Source organism: Pristis pectinata, chromosome 4, assembly GCF_009764475.1.
Source record: "Pristis pectinata isolate sPriPec2 chromosome 4, sPriPec2.1.pri, whole genome shotgun sequence".
NCBI classification, from domain to species: domain Eukaryota; kingdom Metazoa; phylum Chordata; class Chondrichthyes; order Rhinopristiformes; family Pristidae; genus Pristis; species Pristis pectinata.
In genome coordinates, this window is record NC_067408.1 from 76,223,719 (window position 1) to 76,247,468 (window position 23,750).

The following is a 23,750-nucleotide window of genomic DNA, read 5'->3' on the forward strand; positions in this document are numbered from 1 at the left end:
GTGGAGTAGTGCTCTTAGTTCAGGATGAGGTCAGGGTGATAGAGATGATATAAGATCTAAGGAGCAGAATGTTGACCCTATCTGGGTAGAGATTAGGAATAGTAAAGGGAAAAAACATCACTGGTGGGAGTTGTCTATCAGCCACCAAATAATAACATTACAGTGGCACAGGCAATAAACCAAGAAATATCTGATGCATGTACAGATGGAACGTTGTCATGGGGGACTTTAACTTGCACATAGATTGGACGAATCAAGTTGGTCGAGGCAGTCTTGAGGAGGACTTCATAGAATGCATCCATGATAGCTTTCTTGAACAGCATGTTAGTGAACCTACAAGGGAAAATGCTATCTTAGATCTGGTCCTGTGCAATGAGACAGGTAAAATTAATAATCTTGTAGTTAGGGATCCTCTTGGAAAGACTGATCACAGTATGATTGAATTTCTCATATACTGTAAATGGAGGGTGCAATAGTTCGATCTAAAACCAGTGTATTATGCCTAAACAAGGGAGACTACAATGGCATGAGGGAGGAGTTGGCTAGCATAGACTGGAACACAGGCTATATGGTGGGACAGTTGAGGAACAGTGGAAGACTTTCAAAGATTTTTCACAGTGCTCAACAAAGGTATATTCCAGTTAAAAACAAGGACAGTAAGGGTAGGGAGAGCCAGCCTTAGCTAACTAAGGAAATAAAAGAAGGCATTAAACTAAAAGCTCATGCATACAAAGTTGCCGAGAGTAGTGGGAAACTGGAAGTTTGTCTGGGAAAACTTTAAAAAGCAACAAAGAACCTCTAAGCAATCGATAATGAAAGGGAAGATAGATTATGAAAGTGAACTTACACAAAATATAAAAACAGATAGTAAACGCTTGTATAATTATATAAAGCGGAAAAGGGTAGCTAAAGTGACCATAGACCCATTGGAAGATGGGAAGGGGGAATTAATATTGGGTAATGTGGAAATGGCCAAGGTTTTGAATGACTATTTTGTGTCGGTCTTCATGGTGGAGGACACGTCTAAAATGCCAAAGAGAGATGTTGTGGATGTGGTGGGAGGTGAGGACCTCGATACAATTGCTATCACTAAAGATGTAGTGCTGAGCAAATTAGTGGGCCTTTAGGTAGACAAGTCCCCTGATCCCAGGGTACTGAAAGAAATGGCGGAAGTTACAGTAGAGGCATTTGTGATAATTTACCAAAATTCTCTGGACTCTGGGCAAGTCCCAGCGGATTGCAAGTCTGCGAATGTCACGCCACTGTTTAAAAACAAATGTAGGCAAAAGGCAGCTAACTATCAGCCAGTTAGGTTAACATCTATAGTTGGGAAAATGCTTGAAGCTATCATTAAGGAAAAAATAGCAAGACATCTGGATGGAAGTGGTTCCATCAGGCAGATACAGCGTGGATTCAGGAAGGGCAGGTCCTGGTTGGCGTTCTTTGAGGATATAATGAGCGCAGTGGATTGAGAGGAACAGCTGCATATTATATACTTTGATTTCCAGAAGGTGTTCAATAAGGTGCTGCATAAAAGATTTATCCATAAGATAAGGACACGTGGAGTTGGAGGTAATGTATTAGCATGGATAGATGATTGGTTAACCAACAGAAGGCAGAGAGTTGGGATAAATGGGTGTTTCTCTGGTTGGCAATCAGTGGGGTGCTGCAGGGGTCTGTGCTGGACCCGCAACTGTTCACGATATGCATAAACGATTTGGAAGAGGGGACGGAATGTAACGTATCTAAGTTTGCTGATGACACTAAATTGAGTGGAAAAGCAAGTTGTGCAGAGGATGCGGAGAGTCTGCAGAGAGATATTGATGTGTTAAGTAAGTGGGCGAGGGCTTGGCACATGGAGTACAATGTTGGTAAATGTGAGGTCATCCACTTTGGAAGGAAAAATAGAAGATCAGATTATTATTTAAAAATGGTGAAAGATTGAAGCATACTGTTTTGCAGAGGGACTTGGGAGCGCTTGTGCATGAATTACAAAAGCTTGGTTTGCAGGTGCAACAGGTTACCAAGAAAGCAAATGGAATGTTAGCCTTCATTGCCAGAGGGATTGAATTTAAGAGCAGGGAGATTATGCTGGAACTGTACAGGGTACTGGTGAGGCCTCACCTGGAGTACTGCGTGCAGTTCTGGTCTCCTTACTTGAGGAAAGATATACTGGCTTTGGAGGCAGTCCAGAGGAGGTTCACCTGATTGATTCTGGAGATGAGGAGGTTAGCCTATGAGGAGAGATTGAGTCACCTGGGACTATACTCAATGAAATTCAGAAGAATGAGAGGGGATCTTATAGAAACATATAAAATTATGAAAGGGATAGATAAGATAAAGGCAGTAAAGTTGTTTCCACTGGTAGGTAAGACAAGAACTAGGGGACATAGCCTCAAGATTCGGGGGAGTAGATTTAGGATGGAGACAAGGAGGAACCGCTTTTCCCAGAAAGTAATGAATCTGCGGAGTTCTCTGCCTCATCCAAATGAGGCTACCTCATTAAATATATTTAAGACACAGTTAGGTAGATTCTTGCATAGTAGGGTAATTAAGGGTTATGGGGAAAAGGCAGGTAGGTGGAGCTGAGTCCACGGCCAGATCATCCATGATCTTATTGAATGGCAGAGCAGGTTTGACGGGCCAGATGGCCAACTCCTGCTCCTATTTCTTATGTTCTTATGTTCATCCCAAGTATTCCTTTTCCAATTTGAGTGGTCATGGACCAGAGATTCCCAGGAATAAATGTGGATATTACACTTTTTTGAGAAGCCTTTGAATGGTTCTATCTAGTGCTCTATTCCCATTGACAGAACTTGGAATGGAGTGTCTGCTTTTGGAGACTGGTGTTCTGAATGTAAATGACATGGCTTGGCCTCTGTAGCAACTGAGTGTAATTAGGGCCTCAATCCTGATGATGTTTGCCTAGGAGAGGACGCTGAGGTTGGTTTGATTATCCTCTCAATGAATTTGGAGGATTTTGCACAAACAGCATTTATGGTATTTTTTCAGTGCTTTGAGATGCTGAAGGTAGTCTAGGATCATCACTCCCAGTAGACCACAAGTTTTGTACTAGGTCTGATGTCTTAATCTATCAATGCTTTTTTTTATTTATCTGATCAAAGGCTGGCATATCGAATGCAGTGAAGATTTTCATCATTGATGTCTGCCTTTATTTCAAGAGTTGCTTCTGAGATATGGGAAGTGGTCCACATTTTCCAGTGTCTCACATGAACCTTTATTGTTGGGGGGAGTGTGGTGTAGCTGGGCAGATTGGAACAGGGGAGTGTACAGTCCATCCTGTCATATACCTTGGTGGAACATCAATAATGGCATGAAGCTTGGCTTCTGAGCATGTTTCAATGCATTAGTAGCTTTGGTTCTGGACTGTAGTTGCTGCAAATTGAATAGCTTCATCTTAGTTCTGAAGATTAGCTTCAATACAACAGAAATTTTGTTGGAGATGAGATGCAACATTGCAGCACAAAAGATTGAGAGAAGGATTGGTGCAATATCACAGTTTTGCTTGACGCCTACCTTTACTGAGAATGGTTGGGTTGTAGACTTATTGGTTAATGACGTGGCTTGTATGCTGTCATGGGGCAAGTATAAGATCGAGACAAATTTCTGTGGACATCTGAATATGAGGATGGTGTTTCATGGTCATGCTGACTGATGGACTCAAAGGCTTTGGTGATATCAAAGAAGCCCATTTACAGTGGTTGGTGCTAGTGCCTGTAACCTTGGAGTGGCCAAGGAGCTTTTCTGGTAGCATATTTACCAAGCAAGGGTACAACAAAGTGGATATGGTTCAGTGTATTCATTGAAATCACAATCTGATTCCTTAACAGATCCAGGAAAGATCTGGAGCATGATCCTGTTAAATTGGCCAATTGTCTTCAGCAGTAGTGTGTTAAAAACCTAGATAAACAAATATAAGAATAAGAAACCCACCATGAACAACCCAGGATGTAGAAGACAGTATTCTTGTTTCTGCAGGAAAATCTTGACCAATCTAATGAAAGGTAATTTTTCATGTTCTAGGTACAAGGTCCTGTTGGAGCAAGAGCAGAGCAGTGGTATATCACATCTTGTAGTCATGTGGATCTCAGGAGACTAGATAGATGGGCTTTTTAAAATCCATTGAAAGGCTGGAGGGAGCTTCTGGACATACAAGGCCCCTGCTCAGCCACGGTAGGGTTATTTACAGGCTCCAATGTCAGGTTGCCCATGTGGAAGATCTATATGTAGACCTTCAGTCACAGAAGATGAGTGAGGAAGGCTGCTTCACAGCCAAGAGACTATAGCCATTGATGGTAAACCAGCCATAACTTTAGTTCTAGACATTAGGAATGGAAATACAAAATTATTAGGTAGAATAATGCATAGAGGCATCGAGGGGAAGCATCTGTGAATAGTAATTGGCTATGTATATTAATGGTAAATAGATAAATTCTGTATAAAGTTCCCATCCCAGAGTGCTGCTTTAGGTTTAGGTTTAACTCAGGTTCAGTTTGGTGTGGTTAGATCTTTTACTATGTGGATTTTGCAGAGGAAGTGAAATAGTAATCAAATGGAAAGACTCCATTCAAAGTATTGCATTTATCAATTCAGATATTGGTCTCAGGTCATGAAAAACTTCCTTTATTTCATAGATTCTTCTGGATCTGTTATTACGATCAGGTTGGGCATTCGTCAGACTGATACAGCTATGTCAAATTTCAGAGCATCCCAGGATCAAACTGGGACTTCAAGAAATATACTGAAAAATGCTTACTTTGTTGTGATTTTCATTGTCTGGAATTACAGGAAAGTGCAAACAAGTATGGAAAATGTTGGAAATGCTCAGCAAGTCAGGCAGTATCTGCAGAAAAACACAGCTGATGAAAGGTAATCAACCCAAAATGTTAATCCTGTTCTTTCTCCACAATTGCTGCCTGAGCTGCTGGGTATATGGGGGGTGGGGGGATGGGACGACTGTCCATTGCCCTCTACGTACTGTGCTTGATCGTATTGTGAGTTCCTTCAGCTTCTTGTCTGTGGGCAGAGAAATCTTAATATCCAGGAGATTGTCTGCAAAGTCCATGTTGTGCCAGGAACTTGGGAGACCATGGGCACCGCGCTGAGAAATGCTCGGGAATCTATTGTCTATCACCATGTGCTTATTCCCTAGTGTATAACATTGACGTTTGCAAAGATAGGTCAAGATACAGAGTGAACACGTGCAATTAGCCATGCAATTTACAAATATTTCTGTGCTTTTCCTATTTTTAAGCATCGCCTGTGACCGTCGCACCTCACGGCTTCGAATTGGCTCTTGTGCCTCCGTTTCCGCGTGGGAGATGGGGGTGGGAGGCGCGGTCAGGCGCATGCTCAGTGCCGTCAGTTCAGTCTGTGCGGGCAGGCGCATGCCCAGTGCCGTCAGTTCAGTCGGTGTGGGCGGGCGTTGCTGGTTAAACCATGATAGCGACCGGCACTTGTTTCATGAGGGGCGAAGAAGCAGAACAGGAAAGTTCTGTCCAAGGGATCGTCACTTTCGAATGGGATGTAAGTAGCGGGTTCAATTTAACGAGGGTTGATCTTCGGGAGGGATGTACAAGTTGTTGACACGGGAACGTTTCTTCGTCCTAATTGTCGACAGTGTTTAAATGACAAACCACAGAATGGTCATTATTAATTTCCAGAAACTCCTGAAATAAAAATCTTAGATGAATCATGTTTCTGGCGTCAGGAGGATATAAATGTGATTTTTTTTTGAGTAGCGCGCGGGATTTTCTCCCTACCTAACGGTTCCGTGGGCACGTGATGGCGTCCTCGCGATGATGGGTGAGGCCAGGTGTGCCAGAAGCGCCCCCCCCCCAGTGATGGGTGGAGCCAGGTGTGCCAGCGGCGAGGGTGGTGACTTGTTGCAGGGCTCCCATCGCTGATTGAAATCTGTTAAACGGGATTTTGCAGGGAGACATGGGCAGAACGGGCTGGATGCGGGAAATTGGAAGCTGATAAATTAGCTGCTGTCCGCCAGTTTGATGCTGGAGTCCTGCAAGGGTGTGGGTTTGTTGGGGAATCGGCCAGAAACCACTTTGTTTGACATACCTTATTATAAGTGACACAACCAGCTTTTTCTCCACCCCTGATTTTTCACTCTGAAGGTTGTTTCTTGTAAGTACTCAGCTTTCTGATCTCAGTACCAGATTTACTGATAACTGCAAATTCTACTTCAAAACCTGAAGGCAAATTGGCCCAACATTTGGTCAATGATGGTGTTTGCCATAGAAGCACCTATAATGACTTATCATTCCATGACCATAGGGTTTCTCTGGTGAACCTGCCCCGCCTCTCCACATAGGATCTATCCCAATCTGTCTTATTTCTCATCTTTATGCCACCCTCAGCAGTATTGGCTTCCACTAGCCTGCTTTAATGAATCAAATGAAAGATCATTGTACTGATTGTTCAATATCCAAGAATGGATGAACAGACATTTCTTCCAATTAAACAGTGGAAAAGACCAATGTTAATGTCTTGGTCTTCGTGCTCCAGCGCACAACACATCCCTGAATTAAACTGGCTTTTCAATATAAGAATTCAAGAATTTAATTACTTGAACATGAAAATATTATTTTGTAGGAAACTGAAGAAGTGCTCATAAAAGGGACCATTGAGGGACTGAAACCAGGAAAGCATGGTCTTTATATTTCAGCATTGGGAAATGTTTCTACTGGTATGTATTGTGCCGTAATATCATAGATCGTATTTGCATTTTTTTAAACTTATACTCACCAATGTGCTAATGCTTGCAAGGTAAATCTGAACAATAGACTTTTCAACCTTGTAATTGTAGTGAAAAAGGCTTCTTCAGTTTTTGCGAACTATAATTTTTAGTGGGGGTTCATCTCTTGCTTGAAACTAAGTTTGTTCTCTGTAATGTTAAAATATTGTGGCTACTAAATTGGACTCTACAGTGTCTGTTGATCATGTGCCCATATTTATTGGTAAGAGTTGTGTGTTGTTTGTGCATCACAGAAGTAAGATAGACAGAACATGAGATTGTAACATCCACATGTAATGTTAATTTGGCATCAACACTACCAAATTGGATTTCAGTGATTAAGTCTATGTCATGGATAATGCAGTAATGGAGCATCTGCTCCTTTGCAACAGAAGAACTGCACATTTATGCTATTGAAAGGGATCATCATTTCCTGCCAGGTTTGTTGATAACTTATTGAGAAAGAGAATTGGTTGTATGTATTTTTCCGGGTGTTATCTTTGGGTAACATTAGGGTTTGAGAAATATTGAGAGAGTTCTGTGGGTGAAGATATTGTTTAACCTGAATTTCTACTAGTCACTGAACCACCTGGTCTCCTCTTCAACAGGAGAAGGAGAGGGGCAAAGACCTGGCTTACAATGACAGCGTGTGGTAGCATAATGAGTAAATTACCAGACAAGTAGTGCAGCAGCCTGCAGAAGTAATTTGGAGATATGGGAAATTTAAATTCAATTAATTAAATACATCTAGAATTAAAAGGCAAATATCAGGAATGGTCAGTTACTGTGGCTCAGTAATGTTCATTGGAGAAAGGAATCTGCCACCCTTACCTGGTCAGGCCGATTATATGACTTCAGAGCATTACACTTAACTCTCCCCTGAAATGACAAGGCAAGCTACACAGTTTAAGAAGTGGGCAACAAATGCTGGCGTTTTTTGGTGGCAAATGCATAAATTAAAAAAACTGAATAAAAAAAAGTAATAAAGTTGAAAGGAATGGGAGAAGAGCATTAAGCACCCCTATTCACAAAGGATTTTTCCAGGAGCAGTCGTCCTTCTCTATCTAGACTAAGGAAGTCACAATTGACCACAAACATGTTTCATCTGGATGAATAATTGCTTTGGCTACAAGTGTACTTTGCAGTGAGTGACTCAAATTCTGCCTCTGCAAAGCCCTCAGTCTACAAGGCACATGAAAAGTATGATGTAATTCCTTCACTGGGTGATTGCGGCTCAGCACATGACACATGTGCTGAAGCTTCATCAGCATCTGCCAAACAGTGACTTTTACAACCAAGAAGCACAGGCACAGTTTCACTTACAGATCTTGCACCTTCTTGGAAATATATTTGAGTTGCTTTATTGTCAATGGGTCAAAATCTTGAAATTCATTACCCTACAGCATTGTGGGAGTACCTTCATGCATGGTCTGCATAGATTTGAGAAGGCATTTCCCCACCCTTCACCTTGAGGGTAGTTGGGGGAAAATGCTGACCTTGAACATGGCACTTAAATCCCATGAATGAATAGAAGTAAGATATTACCCCTTTTAACTACATTACTTTCTTTCTTTGCTGGTGTTGTGGATCATCTCAGCATCTTCTTGACTGCAATTGATGAATGCAATATAAAGTCATTGTTCTGGATTTTTACAATATTCAATCTGGGGAAAGTGCTTTAGCAGCAAGCTGAGTACTCATACCCAATAATTCATCACAAGCCCTCAGTCTTAGTGTCTGAACTGATAGTTAAGGAATACTGCTTTTCTCTTGTTGCTCAGCTGTGGTTCTTGATCATGTGGTGACAGGCACAATGATAGGCCTGTTAAGCGGGGAGGAGGTAAGCTTGTATTATCAGTAATTTATAAACTGGAAGTAGTTTTGGGATGGGTGGGGAATGCAGGATAAGGATATCAGCAATCCCACCCTTTTAATTGGTTCTGTTTTATCTCTCAGCCACAGGAACAGTGAACACCACACTGTCCTGTCCCCATGGAGGTGGTAAGCAGTTGGAGTTGTTCTTGTTTCCTACTTTATTCATAATATATACACAGTAAATGCAATATGTACACATCTTTCTCTGCATTCATTGGACCGTCAGTTCAATACATTCTCATAAAATGTGTCAATGCCACTCGTGTTTCCTCAAACAATGCACCTATGAAGTATTTGAGAGATGATTAGACAGAGCCCAGCCCCTCAGTGTCCAGTGGTGGCAGGACCCTAGACTGTTGTCCTACCCCACGGCCCTTTGTGATGGTTGCACTGAACTTTATTGTGTCCCTCAGCATATACTCCTGCACCTTGAAGTGTGTCAGTTGGCAGCATTCTCTTGCAGATGTCTCTTTATACTGGAAGACCAAGTTTTGGACAGAATGAGTTGATGTTCCTCCAGCTGTAGTTTGTATCAATTTGTCCCTGAGAACAGCCGTAGATCAGAAACCTCTGTTGCGCAGCTGTGAGGGCAAACCTCGACAAGGATCATTGCATCATTTTCCAGACCTTGACAAATGCAGTCAACAAGGAGGTGATTGACTCAACCTCATGTAGCTTTCTCAAGGTGAGTCTGTAGTGGGAGTGAGATTCTGGCTGTGCAAGAAGGACCTGACAGGGAGGGCCCCTTTTGCTGCCAGCTAAGTGAGATCTTGGTGCTTGTTTGTGACTTCTGGCAGTGAGGCAGACTTTGACTTTGACAGTCTACTCGGGAAACCATTCCACAGGATCCACATTGTCCTTCTCCCACAGTGTTTCCAAGACATTTTGTGTTGGCTGCTGCCTGATGGACTTGTGGTTAAAGGTGTTTCTCTGAAGAAACTTTTCTGTGAAGAACAGGTCAAGTTCCAATCAAATGGAATATTGTGGCAATGAGGACAGGTTCGTCCTTCACAGTACCAGGGACAAGTAGAACTTCACAGATAGTGACATTTGGTGTATGAGTACTCCAATTCTCATACAGCTTGATGCAGCCACATAAAGGTGATCATTAATATGAGGCATATGTTGGGTATGTTTCTCCCTCCTTTCTCTGAACACTTATATGTCACAAACTGACAGATGTGATCCATTCTTCTCTCCAGCAGAAATGGAAGAAGGTTTGGGTGACTGCCATAGCACAGAAGCAAAGTATGGGCCACACCTGCGCCATGTGAGGTAACATTGAAGGCACCTTGCACATGATGATGCTGTTCCCACATTCCCCATTTCTGTTTCACCTTGGCTATCTGTTCTAGCCAATTCTTGCCACATGCCCTCCAAACCAGACTCCCAGCACCTTTGGGTAGTTGGTGAAGGATACAAAGGATAAGTCGAGCCAGTTGCCAAAGAACATGGTATCAATTGTCAGTTTATGAGGCCTGTACAAACTGGTAGCAGATACTGATCAATCCAAAGACCCAATCGTAGGTTGGAGTAGAAGACTGTGTCCTAACTTGCATAATCCCACTTTAGTTCCTCTGTTTTATGAGGTCAGTGGTGTGATGTTCAACTTGCATGTCATCCTACTTGCCCTGTGGTTTTCCTGTAGGTGACAGTCTGAAGGTGGAAGAGGCCATTACCTACTGGTTTCTTGTCACTTGACTTGTATGTCAGTGTCTCATGTAATAGAAAAAGTGTCAGAATAGATTATGTGTATTTTTTTGCATTATGTGCGACCTGTGAAAGATGGATTTGAGTTTTAGAGTAGTGGTAAATGAGGGTTTAGAGGAGTACAGGATAGGTGTGAATCCTGATTGATAAATATTGATGCTGGATAACTTGTGGGGATGTATGAAAATGGAGTAAGCAATATGTGAGACAAGCAATGGAGTTGGTGAGAGATGGAATTTGACATATGGGTGATACAATGCAAGATCATGGGAAGGTAAGTTGGGATGAGGACACATAGGGATAGAAACAGGTTAAGTGGAGAAAGGCTAATAGAGAATAATGTGTGGAAATGTGAGGTTATTCATTTGGTAGAAAGAATAGAAAAGCATGGTGTTATTTAAATGACATTAGAGGTGATATGTAATTCATAAATGCTGGTTGATAAATAAAACTGCACATTTAAAAATGTGAAATAAAAACAGAAAATACAATACTTGACAGGTTGGACAGTAGAGAGAAAAAGTTAATGCTTTAGATCGATGACATTTCAGAAGAACTGAAAAGTTAGGAATCAAACATGTTTAAAGTTACAGAGAAGTAGGAAGATTAGGCTGAAAGCTGAATGACCTGTGATGATGGCATTTGTTGTGACAAGGTGGTGCAGCTGACTGTCTGGAAGAAGTGTAAATCAGGGATTGAATGAGAACAGTGCCACAACACACTTGTGGTGCTGGAAGTCTGAAATATAAGAATTCTGGAGATACTTGTCAAATCAAGTATCATCGATAGCGAGAGAAAAGTGTTAATGTTACAAATTCACAAGATCACAAGACAAGGGAGCAGAAGCAGGCCATTCGGCCCATTGAGTCAGCTCCAAGGAAAGGGAAATAGAAATGAGAAATGGGGAATGGGGGAAGAAGAAGAAGAAAAAAAAAACTATTCTAATCCCAATTACCGGCCTTATCCCCATATCCCTTGATATCCTGACTATTTAGATATCTATCTATCTCCTCCTTGAACGCCCCCACTGATCTGGCTTCCACTGCTGAACGTGGCAAGGAGTTCCACAAATTCACCACCCTCTGGCTAAAGAAATTTTTCCTCATCTCTGTTTTGAAACTGTACCCTCTAATTCTAAGATTGTGCCCTCTGGTCCTGGACTCACCCACCAAGGGAAACAGCCTAGCCACATTTACTCTGTCCTTTCCTATCAATATTTTAAATGTCGCTATGAGGTCCCCTCTCATTCTTCTGTACTCCAGCAAGTACAGTCCAAGAGCCGACAAACGCTCCTCATACGTAAGCCCTCTCATTCCTGGAATCATCCTCGTAAATCTCCTCTGAATCCTCTCCAACGTCAACACATCCTTCCTAAGATGTGGGGCCCAAAACGGCGCACAATATTCCAAATGAGGCCTCACTAGTACCCCGTAGAGCCTCATTAACACTTCCTTACTTTTATACACTATACCTCTCGAAATGAATGCCAACATAGCATTCGCTCTCTTTACCACCGATCCGACCTGGTGGTTAACCTTTAAGGTATCCTGCACGAGTACCCCCAAGTCCTTTTGTACTTCCGTGCTTTGGATTTTCTCTCCTCCTAGATAATAATCTGCCCGCTTATTTCTGCTTCCAAAGTGTACAACTGCACATTTCCCTACATTGAATCTCATCTGCCATTTCCTTGCCCATTCTCCTAAACTGTCTAGGTCCCTCTGCAACCTTCCTATCTCTTCAATACTCCCTACTCCTCCGCCTATCTTGGTGTCATCTGCAAACTTAGCCACAAAACCATTTATTCCATCATCCAAGTCATTAATGTACAAGGTAAAAAGGAGCGGTCCCAACACCGACCCCTGTGGCACACCACTAGTAACCGGTAACCAACCAGAACGAGATCCTTTTATTTCCACTCTTTGCTTCCTGTCAACCAGCCAATGCTCCACCCATTCTGTTATCCTACCCGTAATTCCATGACCTCTCATCTTATTAATCAGTCTCTTGTGAGGCACCTTATCAAAGGCCTTTTGAAAGTCTAAATACACAACATCTACTTGCCTCTCCCTTATCCACCTTACCTGTGATTTCTTCAAAAAACTCCAATAGGTTGGTCAGGCAGGATCTTCCCTTCACAAAACCATGTTGGCTAGGACCTATCCTGCCCTGCGCCTCTAGGTATTCCGTAACCCCGTCTTTGAGGATAGATTCCAATAACTTTCCCACCACTGACGTCAGACTAATAGGTCTGTAATTTCCTTTATGCTGCCTCCCACCTTTCTTATACAACGGAACTACATTTGCGACCCTCCAGTCCTCCGGAACCACGCTGGAATCTATCGATTTCTGGAAAATAATGGCCAATGCCTCCGCTATCTCTAAGGCCACCTCCTTCAGAACCCGGGAATGCACCTCATCCGGTCCAGGAGACTTATCAGTCTTTAGTCCATTTAGTTTTCCTAGCACCTTCTCCCTAGTAATCTTAACTGAACTCAATTCCATTTCGTGAGACTCCTGACTAACCGGCACATTGCTGATGTCCTCCACGGTGAAGACCGATGCAAAATATTCATTCAATTCCTCTGCCATCTCTCTATCGTCCATTATAATAGCTCCTGCACCGTTATCAATTGGTCCTATATCAACCCGTGTCTCTCTTTTACACCTTATGTATTTAAAAAAAACTCTTAGTATCCTTTCGAATGTTATCCGCCAACTTCCTTTCATAATTCATCTTTTCTTTCCTAATGACCTTCTTAGTTTCTCTCTGCAGGTTTTTAAAAGCTTCCCAGTCTTCTGTTTTCCCACTAATTTTTGCTTCTTTGTACGCCGCCCCTTTTGCTTTTATTTTAGCCTTCACCTCTCCTGTTATCCACATTTGTGCCTTTTTTCCATTAAAAACCTTCTTTTTTCTTGGAATATATCTATCCTGCAATTTCCTTATTTCCTGTAGAAATTCCTTCCATTTCTCCTCTGCCGTCCCTCCAGCCAGCTTACTCTTCCAATCAATTAGGGCCAACTCCTCTCTCATACCATTGTAATTTCCTTTGTTCCACTGAAATATCGATACACCAGTTATCAGTTTCTCCTTCTCAAACTTGAAACTGAACTCAGTCATATTGTGATCACTGGTTCCCAGTGGTTCCTTTACCTTTAGTTCCCTAATCACCTCTGGTTCATTACACAGCACCCAATCCAAAACAGCCAATCCCCTGGTGGGCTCTTCAACAAGTTGCTCTAGAAAAACATCCCTTAGACATTCCACAAACTCCCTCTCCTGAGTACTACCGCCATTCTGGATTTCCCAGTCCACCTTCATGTTAAAATCCCCCATAATTATCTTCACATTGTCACTCTGGCATGCTTTTTCTATCTCAAACTGCAACTTATCGTCCACTTGCTGACTGCTATTAGGGGGCCTATATATGACTGCTACTATTGTCCTTTTACCCTTGCTATTCCTTAGCTCCACCCACAAGGATTCCACCTCCTCTGACCCAATATCCTTCCTTTCTATCGATTTTATATCACTACTAACCATCATGGCCACACCTCCCCCTCTGCCTACCCGCCTATCCTTCCTATACACTGTGTACCCCTGGACATTCAGTTCCCAATCACATCCGTCATAAAGCCATGACTCGGTGATTGCCACAATGTCATATTTATTAACCTGTAGTTGTGCCACTAGGTCATCTACTTTATTCCTAATGCTACGTGCATTTAAATACAGTACGTTTAGTCCGGTATCTGTTATTAATTTTGTTGTACTTCTATTGTTCAGCAGATTATCCTGGCTTTCCACCTGTCTATCCTTCTTACCATCTTCACTACATACTACCTTAGACATGTTGCTATATACCTCATCCCCTATCCTAACATTCTGTATCCTAACATCCTGACTTGTTGTACTTCTATTATTCAGCAAATTATCCTGACTTCTCACTTGCCTGTCCTTCTTGCCATCCTCATTGGACTTGTTTCTATAAACTCCCTCCTTTACCTTAGCATCTTGTAACCTAACATCCTGGTTTCCATCCCCCTGCCAGATCAGTTTAAACCCTCCCCTACAACTAAATCAAACATTTCCGCCAAGATATTGGAACCTCTGGAGTTTAGGTGCAACCCATCCTTAGCGAATAGGTCATGCCTCCCCCAAAAAAGGTCCCAATTATCCAAAAATCTGAAGCCCTGCCCCCTGCACCAGTCACTCAGCCACGCATTCATCTGCCAGAGCTTTCTATTCTTCCTATCATTGACACATGGCACAGGTAGTAATCCTGAGATTACTACCCTTGAGGTCCTACTTCTCAACCTTCTCCCCAATGCCTTGTATTCCTCCTTCAGGACCTCTTCTCTTTTTCTACTTATGTTATTGTTACCTACATGTACCAAGACTTCTGGCTGCTCACCCTCTCCCCTCAGAATATTCTGGACCCGGTCCGTGATATCCCGTACCCTGGCACCAGGGAGGCAACACACCATCCGAGACTCATTGTCGCTATCGCAGAATCTGCTATCCGTACCCCTTACTATAGAATCCCCAATAACCACTGCATTTCGCTTCCTCCGCTGGACCACAGTACCAGGCACGGTGCCAAGGTCCCGGTTGCTGAGGTCTTCCTCTATCAGGCCATCCTCTCCAACCGAATCTAAAATGAGATATCGGTTTTTGAGGGGGACCGCCACAGAGGTGCTGTCTACAAGCTCTTTATAACTCCTATCTATTTCCTGCTCGGTCTCCCTAACCAACCGAAGGTCATCGAGCTGCAGCTCCAGACTCTCAATCCGTTCCTTGAGGAACCGCATCTCGGTGCACTTTGCGCAGATGTAGTTATCGGGGAGTCTGGTAGTCTCCCAGGGTCCCCACATCTGACACTCCAAACATAAGACCAACCCTAGATGCATCTTGCTGAATACCACTGAGTTCAACAAATAAACTAATAACTTACCCCCTCTCTATTAGTCTCACCTCTTTCCCGCTCTCGCCGAAGCCCGTTGAGCCAAAGCCTAACCCAATCTGCTCCCTCTCACTCAGCTGCCCGCTCCGACGCTGCCCGCTAGATATGTTGGTCTGCTATTTAAATCGCCCGCGCGCTGCCGAGTGACGTCACGCGCCTGCGCAGTCACTCGCTGCTATCCTGAGCGCTAGAAAGAAGAAAAAAAATCGCTCCTCGTTAATTTCCGGCACTCTCCGCTCTCTGGTCGCTGGAAAGATTGATGACCTTTCATTTAAACTGGCAAGTTTTTAGTTAAGTGGAAAGGCTGATTATCTGAAATTGTTGAATTTAGTGTGGAGTATCTGTTTGGAAGAGGAGATGCTGCTCCTGGAGCTTTCATTAGGCTTCGTTGGAACATTTTAAGTGGCCAAAGATAGATCAGAGTTGGAGTGGGATGGAGCATTAATGTGTTCCTGCCTCGCTTGTGATCGCATCCTCCTGTGCCTGTCTGGATGCTATTTCTAAAGCACTTAATCTAAGATATGTTGCTGCTCCTGCAGCAAAAAGTTCAGGTAACATACTGGAGATCCCACATACTGGAGTGGCAATACATTGCCTTGTCCTTTTTAGTAAATAGTTTATTAATTAAATTATTACCTAATTTAATTTATTCTGTTAAATTAAAGTTGGTTTATAAATTTATGCCCCTGATAGGGAAAATAAGTAGAGAATATTCCTTTCTGTGTCGGAACAATGGGCTATTAATCTACCAATCTGGGCATTTGGAATTGATTGAAATGTGTTAAAACACCATATATAATTTTTTTATCTCTTTTTCTATTAAAATTAAGCAAATCTATAAACCAAAGTGCCAAAAGTGAATTGTTGACTCGAGACAAGAACAACAAAGCAGACATTTCTGTACTGTAAAACTTAATACAAAGTCATTGTGCAAATTATTTCAGGCTACACTAGTTCAGGAGTGCATTATAATCCCTGTGAGAAAAAACACGGTGGACCACAAGATGATGAGAGGTGAGGTTTGCATCTGTGTTAATAACGAGCACTGCAATTAATATGCTTTATTTAGTGTGTAAGTAAATCAGTAGAATGCAAAAAAAAAATGAAGTGGAGTAGCCAACTTTTTTGTAAGTGCTTTCAGATAATAAGCTTTGGATAACAGCTTTTAATCAGATTATTTGTCACTTCATGTTGTATTCATGCTGGTTGTATAGTTCTTTTTAGAAGTACATTTATTATAAAAAGAATCATTTTGGTTATTTTGTATTTAGGATCTTAATTAAACATGTGCAAAACAAAATGATTGGCTTTAAGGTGTAGTTCAAAGGTTTTTCATGCCATTCCCCCATCCCTTCCCTGCCAAAAAGTTATTCTAAAGTATTTGTTCAAACAAAATCTCTGTCCAATTATTATGTTTATTGCTTCAATGTATCTTCCTTAATTGTTCTGTACATGGATAAAAGCTTGTATTTACAATGGACTTTTTATGTTGGCTAACACAACTCTCCTACTCTTGAAATAAATGTATGGTATCTGACTGACCTTGCATTCAGCTTCAAATCTAAAAGACAAGGGATTTTTTTTAATGGACCCCACCCCTCCAGTAGAAATTGGGAAGGTGAACAATTAAAATTGTCTTGCTTGTGGCCTATTTCCCTGTATGTTAAAATTCTTTGAATTAAATATAGTGCCTTACACATTCTCTTGTTGCACAGAGGGCTGAACAGCTCATTAATTGGGAGCAGATTTGTGTTCCCTCAAGATCATAAGTTGTTTGCCCATGGGCCAACACTGTTTATTCCTGGAGTTGTCTCAACACCAGCAGCATGCTGAACTTGCAGAATTGCTTTGGCAGATGGTGATGCCCTATGCCCAAGTTTGCCATCTATCAAATCTGTCATTGTCCCTTGCCTAGATTCTTGGACTTGGAGTTCACCTGCAACTTCCTGCTAAATTGTAACTGCAACAAGCCTCATTGAGTCTGGAGAACTGGAATGTGGAGCAAAAAAAAACCAACCTGCTGGAGGTGCTCAGCAGATCAAGTAGCATCTGTGGAGGCAAAGGGATAGTTGATATTGGAATTGGTTTATTATTGTCATATGTACAGAGGTACAGTGAAAAGCTTGTCTTGCATACCATTTATACAGATCAATTCATTACTCAGTGCATTGAGGTAGTACAAGGTAAAACAATAACAGAATGCAGAATAAAGTGTAACAGCTACAGAGAAAGTGTAGATAATAAGGCGCAAGATCATAACGAGGTAGATATTTCAAGTTGAGACCATGCACAGGACTGAAAGTGTAAAGGGGAAATGGCCAGTATAAAGAGGTGAGGTGGAGAGGTGAGGAAGGAGCTGGCAAGCAATAGGTGGATCCAGGTGAGGAGGGATTGATGGGCAAATGGAGCTGGGTGGGGGAGGGAGGGGTGGAGATAATGACAGAGGCTGGGACATGGTAGTGGAGACAACAAAGCGTTGCAGATTATGGAATCTGATGAGAAAGGAGAGTGGTATGGAACCAGATAAGGGAAGAATGCTTGGCGGAAGGGGAGGGGATGGGGGACCAAGTGTGTGGATGATAGGCAGACTAGGGGTGGGGGAGGGGAAAGAAACTGGGAAGCTGTGGGGTGGGGGGGCATGAGGGGTTCAAAAGAAGGGGTGTGTGAGAGGACCTGGGTGGATCAGGAGGAGAGGGAAAGGAACAGAGGGGGTGTGGGTTACCTGAAATTGGAGAATTCAGTGTTCATGCCAATGGATTGTAGACTACCCAGGAAGAATATGAGGTGCCATTTCTCTAGTTTGCATTTGGCCTCACCCTGGCGGTGGAGGAGGTTGAAGACAGACAGGTTGGTGTGGGAATGGGTAGGGCAGTGGAAATGGCTAACCTTGCCCTTCACTCTAATAGGAACAGGTTGGCCCTGAACTCTCCCTATCTCACTTTTTAAAAGCTCCCATGAGCCAGACGTCCCTTTACCTTCCAACAACCTCTCCCAATCAACCTTTGCAAGTTCCTGTCCAATGCCATGAAAATTAGCCTTGTCCCAATTAAGGACTTTAACTTGTGGACCTGTTCAGTCTTTTTCCATAACTATTTAAAACTAGTAGAATTATGGTCACTGGTTCAAAAGTGCTCCCCCTTCAACACTTCAGTCACTTACCCAGCCTCATTTCCCAAGAGGAGGTCAAGTGTTGCCCCCTCTCTGGTAGGGCTATTTGCATATTGCTTGAGAACTTTTCTGGACACACTTAACAAGCTTTGCCCAGCTAATCCCTTAGCACTATCGCAGTCTCGGTCAATATGAGGGAAGTTAAAAATCATTTACTATTACAACCTTATTCCTGTAGCTATCAGTAATCTCTCTACATATTTGCTCATCTGATTCCTGCTGAGTATTTGGACGCCTAGAGTAAAATTCCATGAAAGTGATCACCTCCTCTGTAAGTTCTTCCTAATAGCCCCAATGGACGTTCCCGCAGGAATATCCTCTAAGTTCTGCCATGATACTGTGGGATCAGGGTGAATAGTGGGAGGCTGTTCTTTTTAGTAAAAAGGTCAAGGACAAGCCGTCACTAGGGGAAAAAAAAATTGAGTGACATAAGGAAAATCTCTGATGCAGCTTGTGGTTGGAATGAAGCATGCATTGCCTGCAAATATGATGGAGCAGGTTTGGATTGCTTTAACTTATCTACTAATCACTCCTATATTTCTTTATATGAAATGTACTGTATTACTATATTGTGGATGTGCTGTTTGTTTATCATTTGTCTCTTTGTAATAATTATTAACATTTAATATCTTCAATTTTGTTGTAGGCATGTTGGTGACCTGGGTAACATTGAAGCTAATGATGATGGAGTTGCGAAGTTTGAAATGCATGATCGACTCCTTCGTTTGGCAGGAAATTATTCAGTAATTGGACGCACTTTGGTGGTAAATATTTTCTTGTGTTACTGTGATCTTTAATGTTGGACTGCACAAGGGACTCGTTCAAGTTGAAATAAAAACTTAATTGTGCATTTCTGAGTTTCTTAATTAAACTTTCATTGAAGCTAACTTACCTGGTGAAGAAGGATCGCCTATTTGGATGAGCGGGAAAATTTTGGCTCATTAGTTTCCTTCTCTGCAAATAATGTTAGATCTATCCAAACACAAGTTCCATGTCACTATCAAAAATATTAACAGAAAGCATAACAAAATCTTTCTTGGACCTCATTGGACTGTTCCAGTTCAACATGGTTGTTTCTACTGTTCAGTTGCTGTCCACAAGCAACATACCTGGCCTCTCAGTTTTGTTAGTTCAGAAACGTGCTCATAATATTGAGTCTTGCTCTGACGGTTATCTAACTCCATTTTGAAAGCTAAATGAATCACAAGCAATTATATTTTGTGGTTAAATATTTATCACTCAACAGTCTTAAAGTTTGTTATCTTGTATTACATTGTATAAATAATGTGGGGGAGAAATTTGTCTTGATTTGCTGGGTGCTAAACAGGTGTTGATAGTTGCTTGTACATCCAGTTGAATAACTTTAATGGATCCAATGCAGAAACAAGGAGAACTTCCAGGAAATAATGGGATAAGTGACCAAAAGTTAATTTCTTCAGCATAGTATTCACAGCACAGAAACAGGCTGTTCAAATCCAACAGTCCATGCTCGTGTTAATCCTCCACATGAGCCTCTTCCTAACCACCTTTATTTTTGATCCTGTCAAAATATTCCTCCTATAATTTTTTGTCCTTGTGTACTTGGCTAACTACTACTACTTTAATCTACTAATGTTGCTTGCCTCAGTTTGTGGTAGTGAGTTCCATGCTCTACTTACTTTAGAGAATAAAATTCTTCAGAAATCCCTATCAGAATTAATAGCAACTATCATATAGGTAAGGTTCCTATTCTAGAAATGCTAGAAAAGTCTTCTCCTTTCAGAACCTTAGTACCCTGTACTGATCACTCCTCTTTTATGGAACAAAACTGCAACCAATTTGATCTTTTCTGATAATCTCTGATATTATTCTAGTTTTTTTCCAAATTTGTGTGCTTCTGAATCCTTATAATATGGAGACCAGAACTATTCACAGTAGTGTGTGTGAAAACAAAAGCCTCAGATTCATACAGAGACAACACAGCCTCTGGTGCATGATAGTTAATGAAGCATTTTCAAAATGTAGTGACTTATGTAAAATAATTTGGTGATGAATAGAAGTTTGAGGAATAAATATTGTTCAAGATATCAGGATAACTTCTGTCTGCACCATCCCCACCCCACTCCCGGGCACCTATTCAGAAGTGCTGTGGGATCTTTACTTAAACTGAGAGGGTAGATGGGGCCTTAAGTGAATACTTCATCTGAAAAATAGTGCCTCTGACAATGTAGTACTTCATGACTGATCTAAAATGTCTGCCAAGATTTTTGTGCTTGTATCTCTCAAATTAACAAATCTTTTAGTTCTTATTTGAGTGAGAGTGCTAATGCACTGTTCCAAAGCTGACACAATCCTGAATTGGCTGACCAAAGTTCTGCATGAGGTTAATGCATCATCCTAGTAAAATGATTGCACGGTACTTTTACTTTATGCATTATGGGTCCTTATTTATGTGCAACTTCATGATGACAACATTATAATGCATTCTGCTATACTTGTAACATTGAATTGCATGATTATGTGCAGGCTTGAAGTACATTAAAATGCACAGTAGCTACATCAATTCTTGTACAATGATAACTGCAGGTTGAGTCTATCAAGTTCAGCAATGTATATACACCCACTCACAGTATGAGTAGGAAGGTGTATCTGAACTTCAGGCCGAAGTTCTATATCTGGATACTTTAAAGGAATTGCTCACAGGTTTGTTAGGGTATAATTTGCTGGAAAGCTTGTGCACTGGTACCCTGCTTAATGCTGTCCTGCTGAGCACTCATTTATTGTAGTGCTCAGTCCTGGAGTCTGAACACCCACAGCTATATTGGAAAAAAAACATCCACTCGGGTTGCATGTTGATATGCTAACTCCCTTCCTCCAATGGCATTCTCGCTGCAATGAGGCAGTGATCACATTGGCAAATGCCTTTGCAATTCATTACACACTGAGCCAATACCCAAAACCTGCCTGTGAGGTCCAGTGTCAGGTGGGTTAGGGAAGTGATGCAGCTGCTGAGGTTTGGTACTGGGGTGCACCCTGACCTGTGCAATCTGCATAGACATTGCTGTAAACTAGCAGCAGCTGTATTGACAGATTGTCCAGATCCCGCAGTCTCTCTCATTGCCTTCTGTTGGATGTGATAGAAGGTATTATGGCCACATCTTTGTTTGGCAGCACAGATCTCCACAGCCTGGGGATTTCTGTACAGTCACAGGCTCACTGGCAAGCAACAATTGTTAGGGCCAGGATGCAGCCTGGAGTTATGCATCTTTGTACTGAGCAGAAATAATGCTCTCCCTAGCCCACCTGACACCTCCATCACAGGCAGCCAGTGCAGATTGCTGCAATGACTTGCTTTAACCTGAGCCATGCAATGACAAGATCATTTAACAGCTTCATTACTGCTTGAGCACCAGTGGAGGGCTGAGCCGTGAACCTGGTTCCTGACAACAAGGAGGACAGAGGTACATGCAAGGCTGCCACCATAGAAGCCAACAACAATTTTTTTTTATACATAACACAATAATGATTAATTCCACTAACATTCTCATTTCAGTATTATATGGAGTAACACTTCAGACTTATACCAGTAACAGAATTTCCCAGTAAGGTAAGGTATCATTATCACAGAACAGCCAGTAAAGTGGCTGTTGTTCTGTGCATCTGGTAAGATCAGTAGCAAGAGGAGAAGATCTGAATGCAATTTCTCTTTCTCAGAGGAGAATATAGGACAAAGGTGTGAAGTCTGTGTCTCAGAGGACCTATCTACTAAGTCTTCCAGGATCCAACCATTAGATCATCCCTTAATGGTCAAGTAGATACCAAGCTCGTGACTACTAAGATCTGCCACTTTCTCAGCAAAGCTTCACTTCTGTCTTGTTGGTTCTTGAAGGTGAATGCCACAATGGCCCTGTATTTCTCAGCCTCTGGGTGATCCCAATGAACCACTGTTGATGTTTGCCATATTGGAGCACAGTACTGGAATCTCTTTAATCAGAAGAACTATTCTTCTCTGTTGAAAGAACAGGCAGGGTATGCATATGGATTTCCGGAGATCATGGGCTTCCTGAAGGCTCTGGAAGTGATGGACTGCAGAAGTAGTGCTGAAGGCTCCACTCATGAAGAACAAGCTGTTTATCAAACAAAAATGTGACCACCCCCTGAACATGCACACATCATGTGACTTCCATCAAAGGTTCTTAACACATTCTGTGCTGTGCATGTGGGACACTTGAGTGATTTGTTGATTCATTCTGGGTGGTTTGTTGTTCCTGCTATATTTTGGATGCAAAGATGCAATTCCCGTTTCCTTCTCTATCCTATTGCATGTGAAAGTAAATTGAAATCATGATTAACTAGCTATTTAAGCCAGAGTGTCAAAAGATTTGAAAATATATTTTGTATGTTGGTGAATTGATTTTTGTCAAAAACGTGTTGGTAAGCTGGGAAAAAATAAATTAACTGTTAAGAATGAAGAGGATATTTTGATTACAGTAATTTTTAGAAATATTGGCGTTTCTATTTGCAGATACAGAATTAACTCCTTTTCTTTCTTGAAGGTTACTGAAAACGAAGATGACCTGGGTAAAGGTGAAAATGACGAAAGTGTTATTGGAGGAAATGCTGGAAAAGGTTTAGCCTGGGGCATAATTGGAATTGCTAACAAATAAGTGAACATGAGGCACATAATTCAAATGAGTAATACTGAATAATAAAATTAATCCAGCTGCCCATGTAAGCATACAACTCCCTAAAAATTCCGTTTAACTTTCTGAAACTAGTCTTTGTAAAGATTGAATTTGTATTGCAACTCTTTCACTTCACTGTAAAATGCATTGTCAAAATTGTATATTTTATAGTTTTGTATACTGTCAAATATACATATTATTTGATCTTCAATTGATTTTGATTATATTTTTGTCATATATGTCACTGCTGTGTGACCATCATATAGTGATTAATTTTGGTTAGAAGAGTAAAACAAAACATAAGACTTTCTGGAGCATTAAAGGCCAATATTCTTTAATCAAATTTAAATAATTTATTACTTTTTTTTTACAATAAATGGGAGAATGTTGAAAAGTGTGGAGGGATCTTGGCATACATATCTACAGATCCTTAAATCCAGCAGGGCACATTTAACATAGAAAATGTAAAAAAAGAGTAAGCCATTCAGCTCCTTGAGTCTGCTGCTCTGCCATTCAATATAATTATGGCTGATACTCTATCTCCATACCAAATCATTGTTCTCTCTCTTTACTCAATGCTTCTTACATCCAGAAATCTATCTA

At 41.6% G+C, this 23,750-nt stretch overlaps 1 protein-coding gene across 2 annotated transcripts; it reads left to right on the forward strand.

Annotated features, from left to right (window-relative positions):
- Positions 1 to 5,449: 5,449 nt before the first annotated feature.
- Positions 5,450 to 23,144, forward strand: LOC127569188 (superoxide dismutase [Cu-Zn]-like). Of its 2 annotated transcripts, none has more exons than XM_052013584.1 (5): positions 5,450 to 5,547; positions 6,628 to 6,721; positions 16,260 to 16,329; positions 19,130 to 19,247; positions 23,019 to 23,144. In XM_052013584.1, exons 1-5 carry the CDS (start codon positions 5,461 to 5,463, stop codon positions 23,127 to 23,129), a joined length of 480 nt encoding a protein of 159 aa, XP_051869544.1. In that variant the 5' UTR covers positions 5,450 to 5,460; the 3' UTR covers positions 23,130 to 23,144. The 2 variants fall into 2 exon arrangements, with proteins under 2 accessions (XP_051869544.1, XP_051869545.1); XM_052013585.1 differs by lacking the exon at positions 23,019 to 23,144 and adding an exon at positions 22,177 to 22,307.
- The last annotated feature ends 606 nt before the right edge of the window (positions 23,145 to 23,750 follow it).